We start from the raw sequence: 21,923 nt of genomic DNA on the forward strand, positions 1-21,923 counted from the left end.
GACATGACATGACATGACATAACACTGGCATAGAACTGACATTACTGGCTTAGAACACTGGCATAGGACTGACATTACTGGCATAGAACACTGGCATAGAACTGACATCACTGGCATATAACTACACTGATATAGAACTACACTGGCAGCCCACAGAATAGCATCAGTGGGTTAAAGAGTTGACCATTAGTCACGTGAATTTGAGTACTAGTTTTATTACCCATAATCAGCCCCGTGGCCCACAGCTCTACCCTGCCTTCAACCACTCAGCCCAGGCCAGTGGCCCACAGCTCTACCCTGCCTTCAACCACTCAGCCCAGGCCAGTGGCCCACAGCTCTACCCTGCCTTCAACCACTCAGCCCAGGCCAGTGGCCCACAGCTCCACCCCGCCTTCAACCAGTCAGCCCAGCCCAGTGGCCCACAGCTCCACCCCGCCTTCAACCAGTCAGCCCAGCCCAGTGGCCCACAGCTCCACCCTCCTGTCAGTCTGGATCTGGCCAGAACCCAGAATCTACTCAAAGAGCTCCACAAATAAATGTTTACTCTGTGTTTTCAGACACTACCTCATGATCTGTTTGTTCAAACCTCTCTTGTCCTCAATACGCTCTATAATTTATTCCACTAATATCTGTAGCTGTGTAGCTACCCAACACTTGGTAAATAAACACTGTCTCAGGGGAAAAGAGGCCAACTTAGATTTTTCTCTACATTATTTACATCTCTCTCTCCCTCTCTCTCTCTCACACTCTCTCTCTCACACTCTCTGTCTTTCACTCTGTCTCTCGCTCTCTGACATGGTTTTCAGATGTTTGAGTGAGTTTTTTCTGGCTTTTTCATATAGTTACGGTTCCTAGACTTCATGGCGCGGACTAGATGTTACATTTCATTAGCAGACCAAACCAACGCATTTCATCACCATAATGGGTCAAAATACCTACACTAATATTACAAAGTGGCTTATTTTCACTGTTTTGATACATATAAATATTGTGAGGCATGTTGTTTTTGAAGCAGAAATTACTCATGCCAATAAATAAATAAATAGATAGATAGACAGGATTTCTATAGAGGTCATACTGTAAAATTGGTTATGTTAAAATGTGAAGTGTGAATATACATTCATTTCCTATTTCAAAGTGACTCATTATCACAATCACTTTACCGTGAAGGTTCTTCAGAATTCTGATTATTTACGTATATATTTCACAGGAAATCAAAGGGATGGAAATTAATGACTTTTATCTTCCTTAGATGTGATATTTTCTAAATATCAACCCCCCACACACTCACACACACTCTCACACACACACACACATTTTAAGGATTTTTTTTTTAAATACAAGTCACATAAGTCACGCTGCACTGCAACGGATTCGAACATTTCAAGGTCATTGTAATAGGGACCCATGGAGATGCAAAAAGCCAATACACACAGATACATGCGCACACACACACACACACACACACAGATTCTGTCAGATTTATTCCCTCCTCGGCTGAGTTCCGTCTCTTAATGTGCTACAAGCAACATCCAAGGTGAGTCCAATGGCACTATTTATTTCCGATCATCTTCATCGTCTGAACCTGGAAACCGCGTCTGTCATCTTGACTAACCTCGAAGGGGAAAGCAAAGCATAGGTGGAATCCTAAAGCGCCCCTACATTTCACCAGGGCCCAGAAGGGGGTGCCATTTGGGATACGACCAAAACGTTTCCTTCAAGGTCAGTCAAGAGGCCAGAGGTGCTGGGGCTGATGTAGGGCCTTTGTCTACGGTGGTGAACTTAGCAGAGAATAAGGGTGCCATTTGGGACTCGACCTGGCTGATCATTATAAATGCAGTCCTGTCCTGAATTCACTGCCTCACAAAGGTTGAATAATAACCCAGAGCACTTCACCTTCAGACCGTCTCACTAATGCAGTGGGACTGGCCAACCACACAATGCTTTGCTTTGAAATGGCACCCTATTTCTTGAAGTGTGCACTACTTTTTTATCAGAGCCCTATGGGATCTCTTATGGGTCCTCAATAATAGTAGTGCATTACAGTGGGAATAGGTAGCCGTTTCGGACACAGCCAGGCAGGCGGGAGGCATGGCCCCCTGGGTCCGTCTGCAGTCTGGAGCCAGCGTAGGATAGGAGAACAGAGGGCATCTGTTTGTTCGGCCCAATTGGCACCCTATTCCATTTCAAGTGCACTACTGTAGACTTAAGTCCTGTGGTCCTGTGGGGACCTGGGTCCACAGTGGTGCCCTAGGCAGGGAATAGAGTGGCATTTGGACGTTGGCAGTGTTTTTGCCAACAGCATCGTCGGTATCCTCCTCGTTGTGGGCTCCGCAGCCTCGAGAAAAATACCCTCTTCCACACAGAGCCACAGGCTGTGGGTCTGAACCAGGGGCAAGACCATTCCTATAGAGTACATTACAGAAGGATAGACCTGACATGGAGGAAACGGATGCTACAGTGGCTCTCTCTGTGTAGATGCAGCTATTAGGTTTGTTTGTTTACCGTAAAGTCTATCTGAAATGTTGTGTGTGCCACTTAAGTAGACAGCCTGTTCACCAATGGGAAGAAAGCTTTGATCTGTAGTAACCCTAATTGGATTGTAATGTCAAATAAGGGTTGGTTGTGAGGGGTGGATTGTATAAATATTCAAATGATGATAATTAAAAATTATAGTCGGCTATACGTGGATATTGTAAATAACTTCACACCAATATAAATAAAGTCAATTTTAATCGTTTTTAAGCAGTGTAAATTGTCACAGGGCTCAAGCGAAGGGTTATCGCATGGTGGATCTGGAAAGTCAGGAAACTTTCTACACGTGTATTGCACAGCGCGCTTAGCAGTGCTTTCAAACACAGATTTCAAATGACCAATAAAATAGAAATAAACCTTCGAGCGGCGTGGCTTGTGAGAAGAGAGTAGGCGTGACAGTAACATCTATGCAGAGTAGATTCAGGAACTAGAGAGAGAGAGAAAAGGGCGTGTAGTATTAGTAATCGGCCAAGCAAAAAACCCCACAGTACAACTGACAGCGGTGAGCGGCAAGCGGTAGCGCAGACAAGGAAACAGTGGTGCAAGAAGCGCCAAGGCTCGATTTCTCTTATTTATTCAGCACCGTGAAATAAACGCGGCATAATCGGGATTATATGACTATTGTATGCAGATTTTTTTGGGTGGAACATTTTTGTTTTGACGCACGGATATCATATACATTTTTAATAGACCATCTGTGAACACACATTCGACCGGCTCGCAGCGACGTGCGTGGGTAACGTGTACCGTACGATGGATGGTATTCTGTGTCACTGTTGGTCGGTCTGACTAACTCGAGTCACCGGGGACCGTTGAGTCACTGGATAGTTTTACGGGAAGGTAATTTCTCGAAACGTAACGTTAGTAGGCTAATCAACACTGAACGGGTTTTCCTGTCCTCTCTGACTTATCGTTGGAAGACGTTTGTTTATCGTAAGTATAGGCTATTAAATAAAAGTATGATATTACATAGTTATGGAGACTAAGCATTTAGCCTAAAGCTACTGTACTAAATTATAAATATGGTGACGGCTATGTTGTTCATAATGAAGACCAACGACAACCATACGAAAACAACCTGATATTATACTAAAATGTAATTGTAGTTTAAACATTGTCTATACAATATTATGATTACAATAAATAGCCTATGCAATGTCAAGTCGTACCAAAACTGATTCAATTATTATGGCATGTAAATGTAGTCTATATAATACACTTATTGTATTAAGTTGTTATAGTTTAGATTCATTACCATTCGATACGGTCTTCACTTTAATTTATGATTTATCCGCTTCATAAAAGCTTATGCTCAACAATTACAACCGCATCATGTGCAAGAGAATACCCGACTAGATAGACGTTCCGATTATTAAATTCTGCTTGTTCTGACAGATGAACAAATCGGAAACTAGTCCATGGGCAATAATTGATGTAGCCACATGAATAAGTAATATAACTTATCTGTTTGATTTTCAAATGATATCATATCACATTAAAAATATCTATTCTAATTCTATTCTAATAGGTGGCAGAAATCAATTTGGAGTGTTTTAAACGGAACACTTACGCGATAATCTCAACGTGGAACATACAACCTCTCTACTATACATGATAATCTCAACGTGGAACATACAACCTCTCTACTATACATGATAATCTCAACGTGGAACATACAACCTCTCTACTATACATGATAATCTCAACGTGGAACATACAACCTCTCTACTATACATGATAATCAGATTATGAAGAGTCTGTCTCCCCGTGTCAATGACGGGTAAAATGGAAACCCCTTTCTACCACGATGAAGCTCCAGGTATTCCTCACAACTTCGGACATCATGCAGATTACGAGCGTTACCAGGGCCACAAGATGGTGAGTAAGAAAGCCATGGCGGTTCATAACTTCTCAAGTAATTCCCACGGCAGCTTGAAACTGCTGCAAGGCCAGGCGGGGAACAGTGGAAACATGAACCCCAATAATCTGGGCGGGATTAACCTCAACGGGAACAGTTCCTTAATGCCCAGCGTTTCGTCCGACATGAACCTTCTGAAGCTGGCCTCGCCCGATCTGGAGCAGCTGATCAATCAGTCCAACCAAGGCCTGGTGACGACCAGCCCGGTCCCAAACCCGAGCGGAGCCAACCCGTTCATGTACCGGAACAACGCAACCAATGAACAGGAGGGTTTTGCCGACGGGTTTGTCAAAGCCCTGGCGGATCTACACAAGCAGAACCAGCTTGTCGGTGCCCCCATGTCCCCATCGGGCTCAGTCCAAGGGCCCTACCAGAGGAACATCATATCTACTGGGGACATGCCCATCTATACCAACCTCAGCAGCTACAACCCTAACCACCCCAATCATATGTCCTCACCCTACCCTGGGGGCCAGATCCCAGGGGGGTATCCAAGTCACGGCCCCCATGGAGCAGGGGGCCACGGCCCCCACCATGCTCAAAGCAGGGGGATGGATGCCCCTCAGACTGTGCCCGAGGTACCACACCCCCCCGGGGACCCCACATCGTCCCCCCCCTCCCTCTCCCCCATCGACTTGGAGACCCAGGAGAGGATCAAGGCGGAGAGGAAAAAACTGCGCAACCGGATCGCGGCGTCCAAATGCCGCAAGAGGAAGCTGGAGAGGATCTCGCGCCTGGAGGAGAAGGTGAAGGTGTTGAAGACGCAGAACTCTGACCTGGCGTCCACCGCGTCCGTCTTGCGGGAACAGGTGGCCCAGCTCAAACAGAAAGTCATGAATCACGTCAGCAACGGGTGCCAGATAGCAGTCGGCTCAGCCGCCATGCAGGCCAAGACCGGCGCCGAGAGGGAGAGCACCAGCTGCTGATCAGTGGACAGGACAGTACAGTGATGATGACGAGGGTGGTTTTTCTGCCATGGCTCTGAGTCAGTGCTCTCTCTGTAATGAAAGTAGTTCCTCTGCTAAGTGAGGGGTTGTGATGATGGTAAGTGAAGTGTGCTAACCGTGAGGGGGGGGGGGGCTAAGGGAGAATCCCACCTGACTCGCCACACATACTTTGGCCAATCACAACAAGAGTTCTAGTGGTAACACAACTACACACAGTAAGAGGACTCACACGTTGGTACCTGAACTCCTTGCATTTTCACGGGTGCATCCAAATGACAGAGCGCCTCCCGTTTCGACACTCGGAGACCAAAGCTGCACCCATTCTCTGTGACAGTGAGACATTGTGAAGGGAAATAAAGCACCCAGGGGTGGCTGATAACCTGGGGCTTAGAATGCTGATAACCAGTTGGCTGCTGGTTCGAATCCAACAGCCGACAGAGTCTAACTGGGCCCGTAACTCTCTGCTAAATGTCTCAAACGTGAACACAGACCTTTTATAGACTGAAGACCGGGCATCACGACACTGCCTGCCCCTCATACTCAGCCCGGGCACTATACAGGAATAGGAGAGCGTTGCGTTTCCACATTATACTTCACATTAGATGGCTGGAGAGGCAGGGTGCATAAAACAGGAAGTCAAATGTAAATGTTTTAAGTGATTGAGTGTGAAACAAGTCAGGGATCCCAGGGGAGTGTGGGTAATCATATGTCACCTCAGAACGGGAATTCCTACATTCTCTAAGGTAATCTCGATTACTTCACGAAAAAGTCCAGACGGTATGCAGTGGTCTTTTTAATTGGCGCTGCTTTAGTGTCGCCAGCTTTCCATTTGAATCAGATGAAGAGTGTATGTTCACTTAACAGGATCTGCAGTGAATTGAACTTTTTTGAGAAGTGACTACATTACAAGTGATGGTACAGTGAGACCAAGTGTTTCCTCACGGCAGACTGTAGTTTGAATTTATGCGAAATTAAGCCCTTTTGGGCTTTTTCCAAAAAGCATTTGGTCAAAGTATCACACTGCTGTTTATCAAATCCCTTGGTTGTAATAATGTGCTGTAGACCAGAGTGCAGAATTTATTTCTTTGAGTCACTTTAGTCTCAGCTGTGTATTTGAGCTTGTCTGTCTGATTAATATGCTGCCGTGCGTGTGAGGTCACAGCAAAGCAAACCTCTGGAAAATACACACCTGAATCATTGAAGTCATTGTGTTTTATTGAAACAACTTGTGAAAACTATGTGAAACAGACGGAAGCTTCAGCTGATTGACAAATCTTTTAAAAAGAATTAAACTAATAACAAGTTTGTGTGATAACCTTTATAGTTACACAGATTACTGTTGGTTACTTTCCCATTGGAACCTGGGCAATTCATTTTAAAGCTTTGGTAATTAATTTTAAAGCCTTGGTAATTAATTTTGTAACCTAGTTAATTAAGTTTCAAAACCTTGGAAATTCTGACAGATTTCCTGCATTCCAAGCAAAATCCCCTTTGCACTGTACTTTTTCTAATTATGCTGGAGGATAATTTATAGTGATGGCTGTGTTTCAGTGCTGTGTTTAAATGAACTACTCTGTGTCAGACACTTTCAAAGGCCTTTTAGATCAATGTGTTGTGTTAGAGACAACATTACGCTTGGACAATGGAAGAGGAAGAACGATGCTTCTTGAGATCGCAGCAAGCTAGACTGCAGAAACAACACAAGGGCTTTTGATCAAAAGAAGATTATGACTTTTTATTTCTTGTTTTAAAACATTTTTGAGCAATTTATTTATGCAACTGTATCTCTGATATTTATGTTTTCTGTAGAAAGAAACTGCACAGGATGGATTTAATGTCTTGTTGACATTTTGGGGAAATACGATATATTGCACATAAATCAAAACAATAAATCATGTTCTAATATTTATCTGTCGTCTCAACATGGAAACTATTTGATACTTCATTTTATTCTTACAGTGCAAGTAAAATATGATTGTCTATATAGTGTGTAAATCAGATCATAGGCATTCAAATTTCCTCAAGCTAAAACAAAAACATACTGCCATGACCAAACAAGGATTTGTTGATCCTACAAGTTTTGGAAAAATTCCTAAAATCTGAATACTTTATGTTCAATTATATATGCGGTGCACTGAAACTTTTTTAATATAATTATATATATATAATGTCTCATGATGATAATGTATGTCTTTAGCTTACATCAGTCTGGAGAGAAAAAAATCAAAGTAGACAGATATTAAATCTGTCCAATACTTTTTGGGAACGTCAAGGGAAATATTTATTTTTTAAACTTGAATAAGGCTTTTGATGTCACTAATGGTAATGATTATATTTTTGTATAAAATGTATTCAAAGTTCTTAAAGTACAAAATTGATGATAGAGTAGTAGAACCCCCTGACATGTTGGTTTAGTGTTTTATAGTGCATAATATACATTATTTATTCAGGTGGATTTTGAAGTGGGGCAGGTAAATATTATTTTGTATACTGTAGTTTGTGTACTTAAGAACACTACTCTTTGTTGTGTAAATTTGTTTGTGTCGATATATGTGAAATAATATTTCTGCCTTGTTTATATATTTTTTTTTTCAGTGTAAGATAAAAACGTTTCTATGGGACCACAGAGAGTGTGTCTAAATTAATTTAACCCTCAGTTTGGATCTTAAATTCCTGCCTCTTCTGTTTGGGGCAATGGCTTGATGTGTTCCTGAGACTTTTCAGTAACTAAGCCTATGTGAGGGACGTGTTTTTATACATGTTACTGAAGGAATGTCAAGCAGTAGAACGTACAAGCACTGTGATTTGCTGCTGCGTTGGGTTGAAACGTTCCAGTTTACCATGTGATTAGTTAGGATGAGGTGATATAGTAAACCAGGATATTTCTCCCAGGTATTGAGTGCAAATGACCCAACGATCACGATCAAGCCAAAGATAAGCATTTATCAGCACATGCCATTGTACGTGGAGAGCTCCCTTGCCTAATTGGGCTCTGTAGGACACCCCTGCCTAAATTAACGTTCACAAAAAATGGGTTACATTGTTGATTTGAGACCACATGTAAACATTGTAGTGTGCTTGTCTGGGCTTTTTGGTGATGCCATCAGACACTCGCCTTGGCCCATTTCTGCCGTGGTCAAGGCACCAGAAATTGCTGCGTTTTCTGACAACCAGTTAAACAGGCAGTTGCAGATCAACAAGAAGCCACATCTGAATAAGTTGACAAAAAATGGAAGATATGCTGTGATTACACCCTGTGATGATTATCAGCTTCATAATAAATCAATAAAGGTTTTAAAGGCAAGCCACAGTGTATGAGGTCACATCCTGTTTACTAGTGAACACGGCTGTTGGTATATACACTAGGGAAATGTCCATGTCTGAGGGCGTGGCCCAAATAGCACCCTAATCCCTGTGCCATTCAGTGCACTACATCTGACCAGGCCCAATAGGGACTGGTTAAAACTAACGCATTTTAGGGAGCTGTAAGGTGCCATTTGGGACGCACAGAAGTCCCTGTGTAAAAAAAAAGGACCCATATTGATTGCTGGGCGACTTGCCTGGCTTTAACTGTTGCTTTGACTGAATTGTGTTGGTTTACAATATGCTGTCTTCTTGAAAAGAAAGTGTTCAATGTTTCCTTGAATGTTTTTTAATAAACCAACAATAAAAATGTTGTATGTCACTGAAACGAGGCATATTTGACTTGTTTCCCCGTTTTGGGGCGGCCATTCTACACAGGACTCTCTGCGAATTGTCAAATACAGGATTTAGACAAAGTGACAAACAGACAGTCTTTGTTTTCAATCGAGACTACGTAGCAATTTCCCAACATGATAAAACTTAAAAGGATTCTGTGGGAAGATGTCATACAACTATGAGTCCGACGTGTGGTTCTCTAACGCCAAACCAGATCCTCTGGGGGGGGGGGTCAGAGGGTGTTTTACAGTGTTTTGCAAATCTTGTCAAAGAACTATTTCTCAAGTCATTGTGTACTAGATGTGAGAAATTATGGCCAAAAGATGTGAACGTGGCTTTCCTTGGTGTGACCTCTACAGCTTGGTTTATTCTCGGTATTGTCATTGGTGATGTCCCTACAACATGCTGAGAGAAATGAATTTGAGGAAATCATGATGACAAGTCTAAGGAATTATCACATGGGTCAATGACTGAGGGCTTGTTGGGAAATAAAGAAAAAAAGTACAACGTATTTCACTATCAATTATAGTCACTGGTTAATTCTGAATCAGAAATTGTATGTCTTAATGGGGAACATGCCTAAACTGGTGAACATAGCAAAGTACTTTTCCTTTGTTCTTTTAAAACCACTGGTAACATATCTGGAAGACATTTTTACAATCCCTCTTCTCTATCGATATGTCCAGTGGCATTTCTGGCAGGTGAGAACCTGTTCTGACTTATGGAATGGTAGCACTGTACTGCCACTGTCCATGGAATCTACTCCCTGGGGGTCAGTGCTCTACAGCGCCCCCCACAGGTCAACCATGCTGACAACCTCTTCCCCTCAACCCCGCCAGCACTTCCTGTAAACCACATGATGGAATGAGACTGGGTCATTGTGAAAATAAAAGTTCCAAACTTCGGTCCCTGTTTACTGACACCTTCACTTAAGACACATTACCAACAAAGGGAAGTGTATAGGTGGGTCATTGTGAAAGTAAAAGTCAGCCATAGCTACTGTTTACAGTCCAAAGACTGACAAGGGATATTTAAAGTGAAGCCTACTTCGTAGGACAGAGTCAGTGGATTCCCAACACCAAAGATCCAGTCCTGCTGAGTAGAAACCCCTTTAAAAAGAACTAGCTTATATGTAATGTAATTTAATCCCTGAATGACATCCAACACAATGTGCACTAATGTTGACCACAGCCACATTGGCCAAAGGTTGCACACTGTCTGGAAATTTGGTGTGACCAGTGTCCCACAACATGTGATCCAGGACACATTCTGATTTGCAGTTACATCATGCCTCAGCAAGGGAGTGAGCCAGACACACAATCAATATTAAATCACCTCTACAATTGAATGTATTTAAGAGTTACAGGTTATTTGTTCTCTTTTAGAAAAAAAGCTGTTTTTTGGTTCCACAAACCAAACCATTTTGGGTTACATGTAGAACCCTATGTAGAACACAAAGTTCTTCTATCTGAGATCCAAAAAAGTTATTGAAAGTTCCCAAATGAAAACAGCCAAATACACATTTGGGAACCTTTTTGTAAGTAAGGTATGGTAAAATAGTTTTCTTTTTCTCACATTGATGTCTAACCCTAAACTACCTTCATGTCCATCCCTGTTAGATGATTGTGTTGAGAGAAGAGTGCTTGTTTCCTGTGTTTGGAAATTGGTCTCTCTGCTTTGGTCTCTCTGCCATTCTTCTGAAGTGTGCGTTGGGTTAATGTGTTATAAAAGCTATTAATAATGTGATGTGTGTATTCTATAAACAGACGAGAGCTTTTTGTATTGGTTTTGGTGTTTTGGAATACAAAGGGCCGGTCCTCTGCTCAGCAACGGCCAATATACATGACTCCAGCTACAGTGGTTCTGTGTGACATTTTGCTGAAGTTGGTGGTAGTTTGTTTGTCTGGAAAGCTATTACCATAGATCTACAGATCAGTTTCCCACAGGCAGATGGTGGCGAATGGAGATTGGTAATTGTTTTGGCGTGTTGGAGTTAAAGGTGACTCTGCGGGCTTATCGGCCTGTTGTGTTATTAAAGCTATTAATAAGTCGTGTTGTGTAGTCCGTAAACATACGCTAGTGTTGGCGCGGGAATGGGCGGGTGCTCAACCATGGAGGGCCGTTCTTCTCCCGAGGCTTGTGGTGGCCATGACACAGCACCAACCTACCTGGTTCCACCTACGTCACAAGCCTACGTCACACACCCACGTCACACACCCACGGAAGACTGCGGGCCAACCGCAACCACTAGCTGCTATTTACTATTGCCGTGGCAACCCCCCGACACATCTTCAGCTTGGCTTCCTTGTCCCCGGAGAACGGGGCACGGAGACCTTGCTCAGGATTCAAGCCAGCGAGGGAAATGTGTAACAAAGTAAGGAGTCTGTTGAACGCTTGTGTACAACTTCTGTGGCAAGTTGTTTTCTGTTCACCGGCGCTTTAATCCGAGAATACCCAGAGCGCGTACATTTTGGGTGCCTCAGCTGGAGAAAACCCTTGAGTAGAAAGCAGTGGAATTTGACCCCTATGGTAAAACTGATTCATAGTCATTATTCATTCTATCCAGAGCAGTGGACACCAGGTTGACATACATTGTTAGGGAAATGTATTTTGGTCTTGTGTAACACTGCTCCATACTCCAACAGTGAGTCAGCTAGTATGGAATCACACAGGCCTAATTAATTTGCGAAATAGACCCTCTGACACTCTTACCATCCACCTCTGCTTGAGGGCAGGAAGTAGAAGGATGACACTGTGAATTTCTCTCTGAATAATCATTCACTAATCATATGTCTGACAGTCTGTGGGTCAAACAGCTCCCTATCTCCTGCATACAGAACCACTTTGAACCAGGGCTCGAAGTAGTGTGCTACGAAGGGAATAGGCTGCTACTTGGAACGTGCCCACATCCGTTATCTCATGGTTCAGTGAGGAGGACTGCATGACTCTCATGACACAAAGGATTTCCAGTACAAACCAAAAACCAAGACTGAGATGGAGAGATAGAGGGTATTTAGTATCTTATTAGTAGAGAGAAAAATGGAGTGAGAAACATGGAGAGGTGGTGATAGAGAGAATGTGGGAGGAAGAGAGAAATCAATGCTTTGTGTTTGCCAGGGGAGTGTCTGGGTGTGCTTTAAAACTCACAAGACATCCAGTGTTTTAATCAGAAGTATGAGTGGAGGCCCAGCACCAACACGCTGGATCTTTAAACCCTTCGAGACACAGGGAAAGCCTCCACTTCACGCCAAACGTGGTCAGAAGGGTTTCACCAAACAACCCTCAGGCATCACCGTATTTGACATTTGTCTTTGAGGTCAACTCAAATGGAATGCAGGGTTTCATTTTAGGCCGACATAACAGGAGCTGTGAGAAACTAAGCAACAACTTCCGGCATTTTGTTGCTCAACCAGTTTGTGAGTGGAAGGGAGCAGGGCCGCTTTCATGACACAGCCTTGGGTCTTCCACTTTGTTCGCTAAATCAGGACAAAAATATTCACTGATAATAATACACAAAATGAAATATGAAAGAGGATGAATCCTTTTTCACAGCAAATCTCCAAATACTTCCAGAAACTGAATTTCAGGGGTACAGTGGGAGAACCTTCTAGATTTCAGGGCTGTTCTTAGCCAGCGTGGCAATATACCAAAAAAACCACAAGCTGATTACTAAACCTGTTACCAATGCAATTGGATCAGTAAATATAACTGCTTTCAGCCAATCAGCATTTAGGACTCATACAGTTTAAAAGGGGCAGAGATATTATCTATTCAGGCCTATTAAATAAATGTGATTCTTCCTACCAGTGGTGGTTCTGTCCATCACATAACTCAGTGGCTGGTCATGCCTGTTAAACAGGTCACAGCAACTGTCTCGGTCCTGCTGAGACACGACATAATTACTCATGTTAATTGTATTGCAGAGATTTGTCCAACTGCTGTTTCATCAGATTGCAGACACAGCCACAGTGCATGTTTTTACATGTCACATGGATGGAAAGAGATTTCTGAGATTCTGAACAGCCACATTTAGAAGCAAGCTAAGATGTTAGCAGATTCGATGTCATCAGTAATTATCATGATATACAATCTGGCTCAGACAAATAAATAGAAGACCAAGCTTCTCCTGACTTCTATGTTTAATTTAGCAGATGTTTTTATTCCGCTAAATCCTGGCATTTTCATGGTTCCTTGGGTAGAGAGAGAGGCCAGAGGTTTTGCCGGTTTTGCTGAAATAGCAAGGGGTCAGATTCTAACCAATGCCGCAGCAATTCATGAACCCTGGAGGGACCACTCTACCACAGGACTAACCAGGCCTGACTAACCAGGCCTGACTAACCAGGCCTGACTAACCACGCCTGACTAACCAGTCCAATGTGGTTTCCACTACCAAACATAAAAGACTATCAGAGATATATGTTGTGCTGTAGTTGTTATTTGGTTAGATTGTTTAAGGATCATCCCCTGGTTCTGGGATCCCAACATCACGAAGAGCAGAGCTCTCTTTCTCACACTGTGTACTTAAGTCGAATTTAGCTTGGCCAGTTGATGTATGACAAGACAGCTTGTCATAAGCGATTAGCTGGCTGTCACATCTTGTTATAGCAATGGCTTACAAAATGTTGTGGTTGACAAACTGACAACAAATCCTATCTACCCAAGACCAGTAGGATCAGACTCACCCTATTTACACAAGACCAGGATGTTACAACCCACACGTTTATTTTTTAAATTTAATTTGTTAGAGTACAGAAGCCTGTGGTTTTCCAACTGATTATTACTTTTATTGTGGAAGAAATATCTGCTTTCACACTCATTTACTGTGCTCAACAATGACTTTAAACTTGCTAAATGTCAGACTTGCTAGCTGGAAAATGCAATTTCCGTGCTACAGTCCGCCTGTTCGTGCAATGTAGTGAAAGCTTGCGCCGTGCTGGATAGGTCTTCTTGAGTCTAGTTCTCCACACACAGGTCATGTCCTCTGCTCTTTTGACGAGGTAGAAATCGTGCTTGCTAGTCATGTTGCGTGCCTGCAACATTGTAGTTGTTTTAATGTGGCTATTGTGGTGGTTTGGATGCTGAATATCAAATGTGTGTGACATGGGCAGTGTTTGACATTGACAGCAATATGACACAGCTCCTGATAAGAATCAGACAGCCCCAGAGGATGAGGGGAACCCCACAGCCAAACCAACACATGTCATTTCTATCCCAGTAATCAAATCAGCATTTCTCTCATTGACATGGCTCATTTAAGTTCTTGCTGTCCCAATCTCATGCACTCCCCCGTTTCAGATCATTTACATTTCAGTCACTTGGCAGATACTTATCCACAACCTTGAAGATAGGTGCTGCATACGCAAAAGGAATCTGGTGAATCATGTAGCTGGCCATATTCCTCTGAATCCGATGTTAGAAAACATGGCCTCACTAAATGTGCTTTTATTTTTTCACTAAATGTGCCAAAATTGTTGTTGGTGCTATTTAGTTACCTTCCACAAGTGGGGACAAATGAGCACTATAGCCTTTAAAGCAATCTATTTCTACAGGTACTTGTGATCAAGCCAAAGACTTAGATTTTTATAAGATGGAACTTGTTCATAATTTCTGCATTAAGTCTGAATTGTGAGACCTAGAAAATATTTGGCACTAATTTAAGATCTTAGAGTGACTTCTGCAATGCTTGGAAGTCAGACTGTATGTAGACTGAGTTATGAGCAGCGGAATACACAATGTCACAATTTCATAGTACCACCAATGTCATTTATATACAGCATGAACAACAGTTGGCCCAGAACTGAGCCCTAGTGTACTCCAGTCACAGCGAGAGTTCATTCATGAAGACAATCCTGAAACTACAAGCAGAAATCATCCCCACTAATTATATCAATTTTACACTGAATGATACCCAATGCACATTCAACAGGAAAGTGGTCACTCATAACCAGAAGAGAATAGAAACACCAAAGGCAGTAAATCTCTCTGTTGTATTAGTCAGTATGAAATTAATCATAGGTGACTTCAACGAATCTTTTACTATTGGCACAGTGGGCTTTGTTATGAAATGGGTCAAGTTCAGATCAACACAGAAATCCTTTATAGGAATCTAGTCCGACAAGCACCTGCCTCCTGCCAGCCAACAAGCACCTGCCTCCTGCCAGCCAACAAGCACCTGCCTCCTGCCAGCCAACAAGCACCTGCCTCCTGCCAGCCAACAAGCTCCGCAGAATATTCAACCAAAGTTGCAGTGCCTACTTATGACCTTTGACCCCTAAGAGCTGTGTGTTTCACATTTGTCATTGAAACAGGCCAGGTACCGGAGACGAGACGCCAGCGAGGATGAGGTTGGTGAGGCCGTCCGGGAGAGTGGCAACTGGGAGGTCCAGTACTTAGTCCTCAAAGCCCTCGTCCTAATGTCGCTCCTCCTTGGTGAGGTCCAGCATTTTTTTAAATGCTCTTATTGGCTAATGAAGGCCAAGTTTGATGTATTGTTCTAGACTTTCCAGGATTTTGGGGGTGAGCTGTTTCCCTGCAGGATTAGCTAGCTAATGAGCTTGTTCAAAAATACAATACAGCTGGATACAACAGATAGTTTGTGCATTTTGACAGAAATAAGTGATGTGGTTTTACTGTGTATGTTGCTTCATGGCACAAGTGTACAGAGCTGTCAGTATCACCAACAAATCTGTGTCAATTATGCTGATCCATGAAAAGCTTTTCTGATTGGTCACAAGAGTGTTCATTCTGGTGCGCTTGCTGTCTGTCTTCGTGTTGCACATCTATAAATCTCTTTGTCAGAGTAGTGCACACAAGCCCTGCCAACAGTTTTCACATGCAATTATTGCCTGCAAATATTAAGTTACATGCTTGGGAATCTGATGAGAATTATACAATTGTATTTCATATGTTTCAGCTTCACAACTCGCCAGTTTCATGCTTGTAAATTTAATTTCCATGTACTTATCTTATCTGCCTGATCAAGGCTTTGTGTCAGGGGTTAAACTTCATAGATTGTCCATTGCATAAAATCATGGTCATTTTTCTTAGATTGTTTCGTTCTCATTGACGACCATTCAGAGCTCATTCTCTTGGGGAATTCTCCATCAGTATCCGCCCTGTGTTCCAGCCACTTTAGTGAGGTTGTGTTTTGATAGAAAAGGTCACATCCTTAACCTTTAGCATCTCACAGCTCCATCCAGAATGACATCCTGTTCGCTGTGTTTTGCCCAACTTTTGGACTCTGGTCAAAAGCAATGCACCACACTGGCTAAGCCATGTCATTTAATACGCATGTTACTGTGTGTTTTAATCTTTCGTTCCAAAAATCTGTTTCTTACTTGCTCAGGAATGCTGTTCCAAGATCATGTTTTTAAACTGAGGGTCCGTGAGGGACACTGGTTTAACAGATGTGGGTATTTTAGCGCAACCTAAATCACACCCTTTTCACTGCATACTTCACTGATTTCACTAGAGCAACACAGGGTCAACAGAAGTGTGCTGTACATGGAAAAGGGTGCTAGTTGGAACACACCTCTGTGGTACTTGACCTCTTCAGGGGTTTGATTCTGAGGGAAATGTTTTTCATATGGCCATGTAGAGTTGTAAAGTATTGGTCAGGATATTATGGCTCACCTCACTTGACATTTGTTATTGGTGTTGAAAGAAATGACCTCTCACTAAATCCATATAATATTACCTCAAACGTTATTCCCGATGTGCACCGCCATCATTCGGACGCGTCCTCGCCATGGTAAGAAACATTCTATAGACATCGCAGCCTTAATGACCAATTGAAGGGGGACTAATTACCACTTCTTCCAAGTTACACTCTAGGGTCTTGCTATTAGCTAGCAACGTCAGTCAATAATAGCTAGCATTACTAACATTAGCTAGCAATGATATTAACTATCTAGTTAATGTTTTACTGAAAAATCTAAATTATAGTGAAAGGTTTAGCTATCTCCAAATATTTCTTTTGAAATTGTATCATGTTTTCAGCATTTAAGACCAAATCTTCATCAGCTCCCATTGAGGATGTATTGAGTAGAAATTCTCTGCCATATAAAGAATGTTCAAAACACAGTTGCAACATAATGTGTAACTTATGAATAGCCTAAGGAATATGAGAATTTTGGAAAAGGATTATGGCTTCAATAATTTATTACCTTTAATATTGAATCTTATCTCAAAGATATGATGGTTTACATTTAATATCTTAAAATGTTTAATATTACATTCAAAAGGCCTGTAATGTTGTTAAAATTACAGGCCTTTTTAATGTAACAAAATGTAGTTTTACCATAAAAATTATGTTTCAATGGTATATAAATCAACCTAAAGTAGTGAGGTCAAGTAACATTCAGCCCTTGACAAGAAAAAAATAAATAATGTCCCCATTCTACCAAATGGTGTGGCGGTCTAAATCAGTCTTTAATTCCAGATAGATGACCACCTGAGTCTAGGTGGATGCCATCAGCTTAGGAGTGGCTGGAAAGTCCCCTGGACGATGCAACTTGGCCAACATTAACCAGTAAGGGGGATGCCAGCAGGGATTTTCACTGTGCTCTAGTGACTCAAAGCTAACTGAGGTTGCCAGGTATGTGAACTGTCCCTTGCACACGTAGAACCACATGACTTCCTGGTTGGATGTGTTGTCTGGGGAGAAAAAGCAAAATAGCTGCGTGTGGATGCCTAGAAGGAAGGCTTGCCTTGATGTTGAACTTCGTGAGTTGTTGCGATGAGACAATGCTGTAGATACAAATGGACAAAATTGGGAATGTAGGAAATGGGGGTGAAAAGGGGGTATAATTAAATAATTGGTAGTATAATTAAAAAATTGGTAGTTATAACCAATCAAAAAAAGGAGTATACCTTAAGTGTATTATTTTGGAACTGCTGTTGTATGGAGATGTACAACTCTACATGACCATACACTAACTAGTATTAACATGGTATCGAAGTACTATTTAAATAGTAAACATTATACTTCAGTGTGTTAAGATTAACCCACTCATTTCCTATTTTAGTATTCTTACAAAACATGATTGGAAATAGCATTTTAGTACAGTTATAATGTACTTCTATTATATTTGAAAATGTGAGTATATGTGTGAGTATAAGTACTAAAATGTTTTTGCTATGACAATTGATTCAAGTTTGAAAATCTTGGGTCTCATTTAACAAACTGAAGTATACTAATCACTATTTAAATAGTACTTAAATACTATATTCAAACTATTTGGTGTACTGAAGTACAAACTAAGTGGTTCCAAATTAATACACTATAAAGTATAAAGTATACAGTTTTTTTGGCTTAGGTGTAAAATAAAGCTTAATGGCTTTTTTTGAAAAACAGCATCCATTAAAGGCAGGGGAAGAGAGGCATATTGGTCTAGCTCTGACAGGAATTACATGAGATAATCTTCCATGAAGGTGAATGAAGACAGTGGCCAGCTCTGACTGAGTAGCTCCAACATAATCTCTGATGTAATCCAATTGTCTGAATGTGACAGCAACACCTATTGTCTCGTGCGTCTAGGAACATCAAGGTCATTCACATCTTAGTCCTGCTGACACGCATTTATCGAGAATACAGGTAAATATCTACAACTTCAAAATACGTTGAATAATTCATTTAGATGAAAACAAATGCATATAGTAAATGAGATTCTGTTTTGTTTTTAGTTGATTTTAACTATTTTATAAAAGGCATTAAAAAGAATTCACAGAGCATTGTAGTAGCGTAAGGTACACTAGAGCCACAGAAAGAGTGAAAATAAAGCCAGAGTTAAAAATGGGCCCTCTTGCTCTTTAAGCTGTAATTATTACAACAATGTAACAACAATGTAATCCTCTAGTTTCCTTGTACTTATATTGGCCCAAAACATGTCAGTCACATCTGGAAATAATTTAGAACTTAACAGTACCACATAACCCTTAGAGGCAGGCTTAACATTGTATATTTTATCTCTAACTCCTTCTTGCAATGTAGGTTGACTTTGAAATGAGAATCCTTCCCTTTGTCTGTGTGTGTGTGAGTTCAATAGTAATTCATATTTGTTTTAAGAATAAGGTTTGAATTAAGGCTTGGATCATGACATCACAATGCTAATGAAGTCAGCAGGCCTGTATTTATGAAGAGCCTTTGGGTTGTCATAAATGACACCCTATTCCCTACAATTATGCACCTTCAACCGTGTAAAGTAGTGAAAAGTAGTGTGTATGAAACAGAGGTAGATTTGGTTTGGCTACGTGTTGCAGTTTGAAAACCTGGTTGTGAAATGAAGGAGAAAAAGAATAAACAAGTAAATAAATAGGTTTTTTTATAGGATTAGAGTAGCACCTAATTGCAGGATTCGAGTGGTACATCATATCTATGTTATCATGCTTATGTTTGAACACATTACAACCCTGTGTCCACATTAGTTGGGACGCTGTGTAAAATGGAAATAAAAACAGAATGCAAAGATGTGCAAATCATTCAAACACGATGTTCAATAGAAAATAGCACAGAGACAACATATCAAATGTTGACATATCAACAATGCTATTGTTCCTTGTAAAATACATGCCCATTTTCAAGTTGATGCCAGCAACAAGTGCCAAAAAGGTGTGACAGGGGGCAACAAAAGACTGGAAAAGTATAATCTGCTGGAATGTCTCACAACTAAATTAGGTCAATTGGCAACAGATCAGTAACATGATTGGGTATAAAAAGAGCAACCCAGAGAGGATGAGTCTTTCAGAAGTAAAGATGGAGAGGGATTCACCACTCTGTGAATGACTGTGCGGTCAAATAATTTAAGAATAAAGTTTCTGAATGTAAAATTGCTGAGAGTTTGGGGATCTCATAATCTACAGAAAATAATGTCATGAAAATATTAAGAGAATCCAGAGAAATATCTGTACTCATGACAAGGACGAAAAAACAATATTGGATGGCTGTGATCTTCGGGCCCTCAGGCGGCACTGCATTAAAAACAGACAGGATTCTGTTGTGGAAATCACTGCATTGGATCAGGAACACTTCTGAAAACCATTGTCTATGAACACAGTACGTCCCTGCATCCACATATGCAAGTTAAACCTCGACCATGCAAAGAGGAAACAATATATAAACAAGATCCAGAAATGCTGCTGCCCTCTCGGATCCAAACTCATTTGGAAAACTGTCCTGTGGTCTGACAAAGCAAAATGTGAAATTATTTTTGGGAATCATTGACGCCACGTCCTCCGGGCTAAAAAGGAAAGGGACCATCCGGCTTGTTATCAGCACACAGATCAAAAGCCAACATCCGTGATGATATGGGTGTGCATGAGTGCACATGGCATGGGTGACTTGCACTTCTGTGAAGGCACCATTAATGCTGAACAGTCTCTAATGGTTTTGGAGCAACATTCTTCAGGGAATGCCTTGCTTATTTCAGCAAGACAATGCAAAACCACAATCTGCACGTATTACAACAGCATGGCTCCGTAGTAAAAGAGTCCGGGTGCTAAACTGGCCTGCCTGTCATCCATTGAAAACATTTGGCGCATTTTGAAATGAAAAATATGACAATGAAGACCCCGAACTGCTGAGCAGCTGAAATCCTTTTTCAAACGAGATATTTCACTTTCAAAACTAGAGCACGTGGTCTCCTCAGTTCCCAAACACTTACAGAGTATTGTCAAACAAAAAGCTGATGCAACACAGTGGTAAACAAGCCCCTGTCCCAACTTTTTGGAAACATGTTGCTGGTATCAAATTCAAAACGGGCATATATTTTTCCAAAAACTATAAAATGTCTCAGTTTGAACATTTTATATGTTGTCTTTGTACTATTTTTTATAAAAAAGTATGGATGAAATGATTTGCACATAATTGCATTCTGTTTATATTTATCGGTTGGAATTTAAAGAGTCATATTAATCAGGCACTTCAAAAATGAATGTTTTGACTTAATTTATATAAATATACAACTCAAGGAATAAATGAATAATGTCATCATGTTCCAGGTTGGACCAAACATGGACCCAGCTATAAATCCAAAAAACATTATCTGTGTGTAAATTGTTACAGTTACAGTAGATTGCCATATAAAGTGTTTTCTGTTACTGACCAATATTACAGAGGATTTCGGTAATATACCAAAGTTAGTAGCTCCACCACTCTGACCTCTGGAACCCTACTACTGATATGATGTGTGAGACTACAACTTCAGGCGAGTGACTTCTTGGCACTGCCTTGTGTTGTTTCAGCATCTAACCCAACACACACATTCATTGTGACATCACTGGGAGATTATTTGGCAGGCGCCGGGGCGGTCCACTCCACGGATGTCTCTACGCTGGGTAATGGAACAAGCCGAGTGCCCTAGCATTGGCTGGCTGGCCGCAGACAGAGCACAGGGCTGAGAAACATCTGAAAGCTGTTATCAGCTGCTATGACATCAGATTATCTTGGCCAGGGCTGCACTGAGCTCATTCTACTAGGCTGGACTGTCGAGAGAGAGAAAGAGATGCAGAGAGAGCGAGAAAGATAGAGGGACCAGCAGATGGAGGGAAGCGAGTTAGAGACAATTGAATACATTTTTTTCCCCTATGAGACCAGATAGTGCTTATAGCAGCTTGGAGCTGTTGGCCCTATTGGTTGTTTTATCTTTCCTCCGCTTGTCGTTCCCATTCTAATAGCTAAACTCGTTTCTCATTGAAAAACAAGGGACTTGGAGCCAGAGCACCATATGTGAACACAGAGTGACGTGGAGGAAATGTCATCCACAGGCCAAAGTCTTGTCCGCCTAGGTAGCGTTCAATAAGCTGGAGCTGTCATGGCCACAGTAGGA

General features: G+C 41.5%; 1 protein-coding gene across 3 annotated transcripts; it reads left to right on the forward strand.

Moving 5' to 3' along the window:
- Positions 1 to 2,978: 2,978 nt before the first annotated feature.
- Positions 2,979 to 9,085, forward strand: june (JunE proto-oncogene, AP-1 transcription factor subunit). Of its 3 annotated transcripts, XM_034290237.1 has the most exons (3): positions 2,979 to 3,468; positions 4,064 to 4,187; positions 4,270 to 9,085. In XM_034290237.1, exon 3 carries the CDS (start codon positions 4,309 to 4,311, stop codon positions 5,377 to 5,379), a length of 1,071 nt encoding a protein of 356 aa, XP_034146128.1. In that variant the 5' UTR covers positions 2,979 to 3,468; positions 4,064 to 4,187; positions 4,270 to 4,308; the 3' UTR covers positions 5,380 to 9,085. The 3 variants fall into 3 exon arrangements, with proteins under 3 accessions (XP_034146128.1, XP_010885926.2, XP_010885927.2); XM_010887624.5 differs by having other exon boundaries at positions 4,064 to 9,085; XM_010887625.5 differs by having other exon boundaries at positions 2,979 to 3,375; positions 4,064 to 9,085.
- The last annotated feature ends 12,838 nt before the right edge of the window (positions 9,086 to 21,923 follow it).

Source organism: Esox lucius, chromosome 23 (genome assembly GCF_011004845.1).
Source record: "Esox lucius isolate fEsoLuc1 chromosome 23, fEsoLuc1.pri, whole genome shotgun sequence".
Classification (NCBI taxonomy): domain Eukaryota; kingdom Metazoa; phylum Chordata; class Actinopteri; order Esociformes; family Esocidae; genus Esox; species Esox lucius.

Excerpts from the sequence above, each read along its gene's own strand:
- june (XM_010887624.5), top strand. The coding sequence starts at position 4,309 with ATGACGGGTAAAATGGAAACCCCTTTCTACCACGATGAAGCTCCAGGT.